Genomic DNA, 11,787 nt, shown 5'->3' on the forward strand with positions numbered 1-11,787 from the left:
ACATTTATATTTTTGTGTGTTTCAGATTGAAACGTGACGCTGTGTTGATTTACACGTGAGCAGCTCAAAAAATGGCTTTCTGCCAAAATAAAAGCTTTAAGGTTTAATTTGTAAAAATTAAGAAATGAAGAAATCCATAAACAGCACTGTCATTTTTATAGTTTATATTATTTATAACAATATAATATTATTAATAATATTATTTTCTTAAATATGCAATTTAATATTCTACACTGAAATAATATTTAATATTGCATTTAATTTAATACTGCATTTAACATTTCATAAATATTCAAAATCGTGCAGCCCTGTTTTAGGGTATCCTAAGAAAAAAACCCTTGTGTTGTTCCAAACCTGAAAGATTTTGTCTCCCCACAGTTCTCAAATCTCTCCAATTACATGAAAACTAATGGTGTCTGTTGTCATATCTCATGTTTTAAACATATTTAATAAAATACAAATGAGATTCTAGAAGTGCATTTCTTAAACGCAATGGAAATGCAATTCCTTTTAGTGAAAAGTTCTTAAAACCATCATTTTATCTTTGTTTTTTCACTATAAAGAACCTTTTGTGGAATAGATGTTAAAGGTTCTTTGTGGAACCCTTGATGCCAATAAAGAACCTTTCATTTCAAGACTGTATGATGCTTTTATGTTTTTTTTTGTTTAGTCTGCTTTCACTGTAATGTATAAAAGCAGTGAAAACTTTCTTCAAAAACCTGTTCATACAGGTTTAGAACAACATCAGTGTCAGTAAATGATTTTTGCCTGATTATTCACTCCTCTTGATCTATTAAATGTCTCCTACTCCAAGCTAAACCACAATTTACATGGGAATGAAAAGGTGCAGTGAGGAAAACACAGGAAAAAAGAATAGAATAAAAAGGTGTTAGGAAGCCATAAGCCCATCAGTTCGTTCCTCTGTTACCCATAATCCCTCAGGAGCACCCAGAATCTTCCCCTCTGGGTGCAAAATGCCTCGTAAAATCCATCTGCAGCGGTGTATATGATCACTGAGCAAAACATCTCGTTCTGCGGAGAACTCACCGCTGACATGAGCGAGAAAAGACATGCCAGAAAGCGGAGAAACGAGTGTGTGAATATAGTCAGAGGAACAGAACTAAGCTGCTGTGATCTGATATCAGCACTAAACTCTTCTGCAGTGTTTGTGTTTGAGGATCGTGGATCATCCGATCCGGTCTAACAGCGGTGCATCACCAGTTCCTTCTCTATAGGAGCCGAGTGGGGGATTGCGGGAATGCTGAGCAAGTGAGAAATTCAGAACTGTATGCAAAGCAAAAGCAGAAAACAGCAAGCGGAGGTTGTGATGCCTGTCAGAAGGCCTAGATTCTGCCGTATGAACCTTGCGTGTGCTTATAAAACTGTTTACGCTTGACATATCCAACTATTTTGATCAAATGACGAATGCAGAATGAGATGAAGATTCGAGGCGGACGTGACTCCAGGGCCCAGAGTCTCATGGATGCGCCAACGACGGCAAATTCATCTGCCGACAGCCGTCACGCGGTTTCATTCGCCTTCTGTTTTTCAGCGAGAGGAAGCATTCGGTAATGGTTTGAAAAGGTCAGGCTGACGAGCCGTTTGATCGCTTCTGAATTCTGTCAAGCCGAAACTCTCCAGCTTCAGCGAACGGATCGCACAGAGCGCCGACGCAAAGGTCACGATCCACTTAAACACTACGAGACGGTGAAAGAAAAACAGAACAAATCAGAATGAAGGACTCTGAAACTAAATCATCAGCTGAGGACAACAAACAAAGGATAATATCAGGCTCACAGCCGGCGCGCTCAACGCTGCGCTCACATCACGTCGCAATTACTGCAATTACCAGATTCTGTTCACATGCTTGGACACAGATGGTATTTCTTACTATGGCATCCGTGATAGTAAACACATGAATTTATGCTCAGATTCCTTTGCAAAATGTTGAAAAACAAAGAAAAGGCTCCAGGCGAAACTGCCTGCAATATAATGAAATCATATCAAACAAGCAGTCAAATAACTTTAGTCATTTTGGTTGTTTTACATGATGTCACAATGGTAAACACTGCGAAAAGTGCTGTTCTTCCTCAGTATTTTGATCTTGTTTTCCCGTATAAACATCTAAATATTCTTAAATCAATTTATATTAACTTCAAATCCAAAATGACATATTAAGTCTTGTTTTCTAAGATTGTTTAAGTTTATGCTTAAAACAAGAACAACTATCTGCTAATGGGGTCAGAAAAATAAACACACAAGATGATTTTTCTGACCCCATTTGCAGATATTTGTTCTTGTTTTCAGCATAAACTCACTTCGAGTCTTGTTTTCAGACAAATTTAGCAAAATGAAGTGAGTTTATGCTTAAAAGAAGAACAAATTGTCTGCCATTAGAGTCAGAAAAAGAATCTTGAAGTCAAGTTCATTAAAATGAAGATTATTTTTCTGACTCCACTGGCAGATGTTTTTCTCCTTTTAAGCATAAACTCAATATCTTATGTCATTCTGCATATCAAGTAAATGAATATTAGAAAAGTTGCCTGGGCAACTAACCGAAATTAATTAAAAAGTACTAAAATGACTAAAACTAAAATAAAAAGCTAGGTCGAAATAAATAATATTAATTATCCATTTATTTTAAAATGTAAAAATATTAATGATAAAAAAATAAAAATGACAAAATTATTAAAACCATTAGAAATTATTTTTGAAAATTGAAATTAAGCTGCAATAAAATAAAATATAAATGTTGTATTGGCAACTGAAATAAAATTTGTGCTATAAAACAAGACAAAACACACAACCCGACTGAAGCTCATCGCTCTGTGCACATTTACACCGTTTCTTGTGTTGTTTTTGTGCACATTTTACTCAACTAATACAGTCTTACATGCATTAATTACAAGATCATCCTGCACAAACTCTCTCTCATTCTCACACAAAAGGAAGGGCTTTCAGGTCATTTTTGCATGCAACAAAAAATAAAAATAAACCAAAAAATGCATGAGCCAGTGCTTTGGGAGAAATTCACCATTTTCTTTCTCCTGCAATCTCATTACCTTGTTGCTCTTTGCTCAGATTTGAGATTTTAACTCGTATTGTAGCATCTGTGATAAGTTGTAGTGTGTCTCACACAGAGCGAACATTAATGCTGTGAGTTCACTACGATCCGCAGCCTCTTGTGGCAGATTTAAAACATGAAAGCACAATGAGCTTCGGTCTTGTAATGCGTGTTTGGCTTAAGCCCACCTGATCCTCGCCCTCGAAGGTCTCAGACGTCGTCTCCTGCATTCAGCAGTGGCGTTCATGCACATCACCACTGAGAACGAACCCTTTAAAAAGATCCTATGTAGAACTGGTATGAAGCCCCCGAAATGCTGAACAATCTCGTCATGCACGTCTACCGTCTAGAGCCGGTCTAGAATACGCAAGAGCGATCCAGGAGAGTTTGAATGAGGGAAAACAGAGGACAGAACATGAAGAGGCGGCTGAGGAAAGAGAGAAAGAGAGAATGAGAAGGACAAGTTTAGATCCAGAATGAGAAGAAGGGGGCGTGTCTGAGGGGGCGGAGCTGGAATGGCTTCAGAACTGTGCATTTTAACATGGGTCCCTGGTTAATTAGTGGAAGATGGGTGGGCGAAGCTACCAGACGTAGCCCATCTCGTCATCCTCTCCGTCTTCGTCGTCCTCAATCGCCCCGCGGGGGGGGAGTCGACCCCGCCTCTCTTTCTGTCGGCCCCGCCCATGCTGCGGAGACTCCTCCTGATCGTCCAGTAGAATGACGGTGCCGCCGCCGCTGCTGCCGAAATCTCCAGACATCTCCTGATCCTCCTCTACACACACACACACACACACACACAGAGGCAGATGAAAGGGAAGGTGTCAGGCGGATAGATAGCGGGTGCACGTGTGTGTTCTGAGGAAGATCATTTATTATATATAAAATATGATATTTTATACATTTTGACAGAGAACTCAAGAAACACTGTTGAATAATGCAGCTTCAGATGTCAGAGTTTGCTGCAGGAATCAAAATGTGTGTGTATATATCAGTGTTGACTAAAACTAAAATTAAACTTTTTCAAAGTAAGTTAAATTAAATACATTAATTACTATTACTATTAAATATTAAAAATAATTATATTAAATATTAAAATAATAATATTAAAAACTTAAACTTGAAAAAAATAATAATGAAAATTTGAAATGTTGCCTTGGCAACTAAATGAAATTAGTTGAAGTACTAAAATTATTAAACTAAGACTGAAATAAAAACAAACTAAAGTTCTATAGAAATATTAAAAATCTACACATAATAAAATTACTAAAATTATTAAAAGTCTTCAGTAATTTCAGTAATTTAAATAACGCTAAAAATACACACACACACACACACACACACACACACACACACATATATATATATATATATATGAAACACTTAAAATAACAAAACTAGAAATGTTGCCTCAATTAACTGAAATAAAACAAAATTATTTAAATGATTTAAAATTATTAAAACAGAAATAATCTATCTATCTATCTATAAGCTGAAGTTGAAGTACTACAATTACTAAAAGTAAAACTGAAATAAAAACAAATTAAAGATATATAGAAATATAAAAAAAAGACAAAATAACAAACACAACAAAAACACTAAAACTTAAACGCTTTGGAAAGCATCAAATGATTTTACAATGCATTTTCGCAGATGTGAGCAATATAGCCAATCACAGACATGTTTGTTGATTTCTAAAACGCAATGGCCAATCAGAGGTGTTTAGGTTGGAATCCACGCACTCACCGCTCCAGTCACCGCTTTTTGTCCAGTGATGAGTTCCATCATGCTCGTAACTTCTTTCTAACAAAGACATTAAAAAAAGTTTCATCGTGTAGTCACATTCATTGTTTTTTTTTTTTGTTTGTTTTTTTACTTTGTGAGATCGTGATGAATGAGTGACAGTTTTTAATAAATTTAAAGGGAGCACTGTTTGCATGCTGTAAACGATAATATATTCGGAATTTAAATAAAACTTGTGTTTTTCATGCTTGACAAGTGGCCACGCACGACACAGAAATAGCAAAACTAGTACACTATATAGAAAAAGATAATAATTTCAGAAGCACAGAAATGATTCTGCAACCGAGCCTGGTCCAAACGCAGGATTTAGGTAAGGAAACGGTTATTATTTGTATTGGCTGCCTTTCTGTTTAATTTAACAGTGTTTTGTGAACATATATATGCTTTAATAATAAATAATTGTAACACTTTACAAAAACGTTTGATTAGTTAATGCTAGTTAAAGTATTAAAGTGTATTAATGTGTTAGTTAATTATTGTAAAGTGTTACCCAAATAATGTATTTCGAGCGTTCACTTGAAAATATTATCAATTCGGCCCCCCTAGAAATATAAAAGCCCCCCAGGTCGTGTGTCCTGGCGCCGGGCCTGTATATATATATATCTGCATATATACAAGACAAACAGAAATATTTCGTCAATAAAACACAATTATTAACATATAAAATAATAGCTTTTTAATAACTAAAAATAAACTAATTTTGGAGTCTGATGATGAACACACTGCAAGACACAACTATACAGCATCGTTGATTAGTTAATGTTAGTTGATGTATTAAAGTGTATTAACGTGTTAGTTAATTACTGTAAATTGTTACCTAAATAATGTATTTCGGCCCCCTAAGAAATATAAAAGCCCCCCCCCCAAGTTGTGTGTCCTGGCGCCGGGCCTTAGAAATGTAAACTGAAATAAAGCTAAAATGAAATAAAATATTAATATAAAAACAAGCATAAAATGTTGCTTTGGTAAGTACATTTTTTTTTTTTTAAATTGAAGTACTAAAATTACAGAGAAAAAAAAGAAAAAGGCAAAAACACAAAAAAATTACTAAAAATAACTGAAATGATAAATGAAAATATAAAAATAAAATATAATTTAAAATATTAATAAGTATGTAAAGCTATGATCCACACTCACAAAAAATAGTCTTCTTTTAATGTTGTGTTTTACAATCACCAGCAGAACCTGCTGGTGATTGTAAAATAAAACATTAAAAGAAGACTATTTTTGTGAGTGTGAATCATAGCTTTATATACTAAGTAATTAAATAGATTGATGCACCAAAATAAAATATTAAGTGACAAAAGAGCGAGGTGCAAACGGCTATGTGAAATATGAATAAATACAGTAGATAATACTAAAACAAGACTGATGTGTGAAGCAGGCTGTGTGTGTTTTAGTGTCTGTACCACAGGTAGGGTTTCCCTGTCTGCGGGATCCTGCGATCTCATTGCCGTATTTGTCGACACACCAGCACTGACCGCTGCTGCCATGACACTGAGTGGCCTTAAAATACCCGTCCTCAGAACAGCGCGGCACATACGCCCCTACACACACACACACACAATTACAAATCGTTTCATGCTGGATTCAGGGGGAGGAGCTAACAGCTGTTCATCAAATCCACCCACCTATCAGAGTCTTCCTCCGGCTCTGAGAATGAATCCTGTTCATCTCGTTCTGACACGGCATGCCTGGAGAAACACATTTAACAGTTTCCAGTGTCTGTGACTTTTCTAATTCAAATTATGCCTAGCTCCCCATTGTGAAATACTGCCCAATATAATGTATATGTATAATGTCGTATAACTCACCGTCAGGTTTCTGAAAACAGTAGCACCACTCGTTGTTGGACAGCTTTCCGTCTTTGAAGGAGTCGCAGGAGTTGAACAGTGGCCGCATGCACAGCTCGTATTTGTCAAGGTAAATGGTGCTGAGCTCTGATTGGTCGAGCAGAAGGTCGTAATTCATGTCCAGCTTGTTGAACATCCACCCGAGAGAATCTTTACAGATGGGCAAAATGCTGGTGTCGAAACCTACAGGACAGAGAAAGAGAGAGAGAGACGGTCAGGTTCACACTGGTGGACAAACGTATTACAATATATAAATACGTAAGTAACTAAATAAATAAATAATTCACTCTTCTTTGGGTTATATTTATTGGTTTTAATACTAAAATAAAATAAAAAGTACAAATAATTATAAAGACTATGTTTTGGAAATTAGAAATGTTGCTTAGGCAATAAACTGAAACAAGTTTAAGCTAAAGTAATAAACGTACTAAAACTACAATAAAAACAAAGGTATACAGAAATATATAAAGTAAAAACAAAATAAAATAAAATAAAAATAAGAACAATAAAAGAACATAAAATTACTCTAATAAGAATACTATATAATGATTTTAATTCACTTGTGTGTGTTCTAAAATCTACTTGCATATCTGACACATAATTTTGAACAAATTCTGTTTTCGTATTATTTTTTGTTATTTTACTTATTTATTTTACCAGTTAAAATCAATGAATATATCACAATAAATATAAAACTGAGGTAAGGGTGTGTAGCGTCTGGACCAATCAGACACACAATTTTTTTTTGAACAAATATGTAACACCCCTCAGTCAACAAACCAACTATGAGGGTCTATGGACCCTTCCCCCGAAATGCACCTAACACCTCAGAAGGGCAGGTTTTATTGCCCAAAGGAATGCGGGCAGAGAAACTCACAATTAATTTACCCTTAGGAAAGACACACAATGCCCATAAAAATGGACTCTTCTCTAATGAAGTCATAGAAAAACCTTTCTGTGAATGAACACACATCTATCTCCTCAGGACATTGTGTATACCATTACTGTTCTTGTACAGGTGCATCTCAATAAATTAGAATGTCGTGGAAAAGTTCATTTAGTTCAGTAATTCAACTCAAATTGTGAAACTCGTGTATTAAATAAATTCAATGCACACAGACTGAAGTAGTTTAGTGCGGGCGTGCCCGGTGGGCTCCAACACATAATCAGTCAGTCTGCGGTTCGGTTAGATTTTGAGAAGATGAGGATGTGAGCTAGCACCCTTCTAAGGACACCCTAAGTTCCTGCCAGGCCTGCGGCCTTGTCTTTCCATTCACCAAAGATCCTAGGATCTCAGCTGATGTCTCTCTTAGCTCTTTTTCGCTTTACACTGGGAAGAAACTCCCAATCACCATCGAGTCAGAACATCTTTGGAATTCATCACTCTTCAAACCCTGAAGAACGTGATTGCAAGTCCAAAACCTTGAAACCATCAAGACTTCCATCCGAGACTGCATCCGGATACTCGTTCAACTACCAAGGCAACGCAAGTATCGTACATTTAACTAAACGAAACAGAGGTTTAGTATAAGCGGTAGACCCCGTTGTAAAACGGCACTGATGGTTTTCAACTCAGGTGGTTCTGACTCATTTTCCATAACTGCATTCTCTGGTTTCTCTAATGGCTTCATTCATCCACTTTAGCTCCCCTTTGTATGCAAGCGTGAGTGTATGTTTATTTGTTGGTTTGTTTAGATTAGTTATGTGTGTTAGCGTTTAGTTAATAAAACTCTTGTGCACAAATTATACGAGTTTCTGATTCTGCCTTGCAAATTAATTGTCCCTTTACGATTTTGATCCTTACTACAACTGTACAGTTACTACTGGCAGCTGATATAAATAATTGTAATTAATCATAATTAACTGTAATTATTTATATACATTTCCCTTTTGAGCAAATTTGCTACAGGTGAATTAAAATGATTATTTACTTATTTATTTATTTCAGTAATATTATTATTATTATGTTATTTTGCCATTTTATTACTTTTAGTAAGTATAGTACTTCAGCTTAAACATTTCAGTTTAAACATTTAAATTTTCTTTACTTATTTATTTTAACCTCTTAAAACCAGTAAATGTAACACAATAAACATAGCGTTTTGTGTACTACTACCAGTTCTGTGGAAATGCAACATTTCTTTCCAACACAAATATGTGAAGCTCTGCAGATTTCCACAGACAAGTAAACAAGTAAAATAAACAAGTAAAATAGTAATAAATAATATGAAGAGTTCAGATGCAAAAGCCTCTAAGTGCCGTCTGAAATTTTCTTCTAAAATTAGCATTTTTATCAGGCTTCTATGTTTATGTTCAGTTATTTAAAAAAAACTATTCATTGCCTATTCAAGTGAAATTACTGAACCTACACACAGGAGCCTGATAAAAATGCACCTAGAGGCTTCTGCATCTGAACTCTTCATATATAGTGGACAGAAAAGCATTAATAAAGTGGTAGTGACTCTGAGATTGATTTGAACACATAAACACACTTACGTCCTTGTGCAGTGTCACTCGTGGTGCCCTTAAGGTCTCTGTTGGCATCCGTGTGCAAAACCCCGAACCAGTCTTTGAGTCTGGATGCTAAACTTTTCAAATCAGCATCGCTGCAGCCTACAGAAACACACAAACACACATTTAAATGAGCACCTCTGTGAGCTGATGATATATTTATCTGTCTGACTTCACAATAGTTGTGCAGGAGACACAGACACACACACACTGAGGAACTCTGATTACATTCTGCTCTCCAAACAATGCTCATTTCTATTTACAAAGAAACAATTACAGTCCCTGAACAGAGAGACTCAACAGACACAGGTCAGAGATCAGAAGAACATTTAATTCCACAAAAGTTTCTCCTTCACGGCTCTGGAAACTTAATGGAGTTAACTTTTGTTGTCAATAAAATATGTTTCACCTAAAATCCCAGACCTAAATGAGTAACTTGCCACCTAATTAGAGTCTAGAGCTATGAATTCAATGTAGACCAGTTGAAATAATCTGTTCATATTGAGATCTCAATGCTATCTAGAAGAAATAACTGAGATATGAAAGCTCTCATTCATGATTCTTCTGTTATTATGAAGTGTGTGAGTGGCTGAAACAGCAGGGAAGCCTCAGCAGAATAAAATCAAGGGCTTTATTCAGATGGTAATTGTTTTTTTGTGATTGTTTAAGGTAATTTCAGCTCTTACAGCTGCTGGTCTGTGATTTTATTGCCGTCTGAATCAGAAATGTCAGTGATTTTCTCCTAAAAGCCCAGGAGAATATTCCAGACCGAATACGCTAGTGTTTCTGACAAACATCGAGGTCGCATGTTAAATTAATTCTCATCTGAATCGACATGTCTGAATTCACGAGGAGGAATTGAAGAGCGCCGTAGGGCGGCTGTTTGACACTTTCACTGTAATGAGAATGTCAGTTTTTGCCGTAATGGGGGCTTGTTTCAGAGAATTGCTCCAAATGAACTACATGAATAAAATGATGTTGTTTCCTCGATGAGATTTGCCATGCTGGAATAAGGTCACGTGACTCCCTGTGAATTAATTGACATTTGAATGTTTAACAACGAATTCAGAACTGAGCTATCGAAAAACTGGAAAAATAACACTAACATCCTGTCTACAGAGGAAGTACCTCATAGACCAATCAGCTGGTCTTATAAATTAAGTACTTATAAATTATTATAAAATTATATTAATAAATACTTAGTTTATTAGTTACTTATAAAATAAAATCAAATATAAAATCATCATTATTTAACCTAGTTACAACATGTATCATTTTCATTTAGTTTAACTTGATGTACTATATATACTATACGTAAAACAATGTACTAAAATAACAAAATTAAAAAAAATAAAAAAAAATTACATAAACTTGTACTAAAATTAAAATAGATATAATATAATTAGTGCTGTCAAACAATTAATCGCGATTAATCGCATCCTACATAAAAGTTTTTATTTACATAATATATGTGTGTGTACTGTGTATATTTATTATGTATACTTAAATACACACACATACAGTATATATTTTGAAAATATTTACATGTATATACATTTATATATATTTTATATAAATATATTTAATATGTAAACAGCATATTTTTCTTAAATATATGCATGCATGTGTTTGTATTTATATATACATAATACATATACACAGTATACACACATATGTAAACAAAAACGTTTATTTTGGATGCGATTAATCACGATTAATCTTTTGACAGCACTAAATATAATATAATATAATATAACTGATCTTACAGTTAGAAATTAAAGATGATTAGTAAGCCAGAAACATCACAAACAGCAAGGAGTTTTAAATATATAACAAAACTGGCAAAAATATATCCATACAAACGCATTTATTTTAATTTTTTAAAGGATGATTTAAAACAGGGCATCTGTCAGCCAAAGCTGAAGAAACATCTCTATTAACTGCAAAGGAAGCGATTTAAGTTTGAATGCAAAGTCTTGTTTTGTTGGTCTATATTCAGTCTTACAGCACTGTAACACACACACACACACACACATTCTCCTCTATATAATCCTGTATGTCTCTATATCTGAGAGTGTTGGATTATTTTGGTAGTTGTGTGAATCACTCCTTTGAGCAGGAACCAGATAACACTGCAGTGTAATTCCTCTATTCTGCTGATATATCTGTGCTATGATACATCGCATCATATCTCTGTGTGTGTGTCTGTATTGCAATCATAACTCTGGTTTACACTATTCATAAAGCAGCAGAAACACACTGTGCCAGTGGGGAGGATTATGGAGATTGCCTTTAGCATGTGTCTCTCTGTGTGTGTGGCCAGTAAACACGCTGGACTGGGAAAACATTCATAAAGTGTTGATTTTATTTTCAGAAATAGCTGAAGATTAACCAGCTGACTGAAACTCTTTGAGACTATTGAAACGGCGACTGCAGTAAATCTATGAAACAGCTGAGAAGAAAATCAGGGAGTGCGAAGTAAATGTAGGCTGCTTCACCATAAACCTACATAGCTTGTAAAATCAAAAAAAAAAGAAAAAAGAAATCGATACTATATAT

General features: G+C 35.0%; 1 protein-coding gene across 1 annotated transcript in view; it reads right to left on the minus strand.

Annotated features, from left to right (window-relative positions):
* Window positions 1-2,304: 2,304 nt before the first annotated feature.
* Window positions 2,305-11,787, minus strand: part of LOC107660937 (testican-1-like) — a gene marked incomplete at its 5' end in the record, with an annotated part of 108,087 nt that continues 98,604 nt past the window's right edge. The window contains 6 exons of the mRNA XM_016450377.1: window positions 2,305-2,317; window positions 2,796-3,836; window positions 6,274-6,411; window positions 6,496-6,558; window positions 6,679-6,900; window positions 9,214-9,330. Coding sequence (XP_016305863.1) covers window positions 3,646-3,836; window positions 6,274-6,411; window positions 6,496-6,558; window positions 6,679-6,900; window positions 9,214-9,330 — 731 coding nt within the window. The remainder of the gene's footprint in view (window positions 2,318-2,795; window positions 3,837-6,273; window positions 6,412-6,495; window positions 6,559-6,678; window positions 6,901-9,213; window positions 9,331-11,787) is intronic.

This window comes from Sinocyclocheilus anshuiensis, unplaced genomic scaffold, assembly GCF_001515605.1.
Source record: "Sinocyclocheilus anshuiensis isolate Anshui unplaced genomic scaffold, SAMN03320099.WGS_v1.1 scaffold1647, whole genome shotgun sequence".
Taxonomy (NCBI): Eukaryota; Metazoa; Chordata; class Actinopteri; order Cypriniformes; family Cyprinidae; genus Sinocyclocheilus; species Sinocyclocheilus anshuiensis.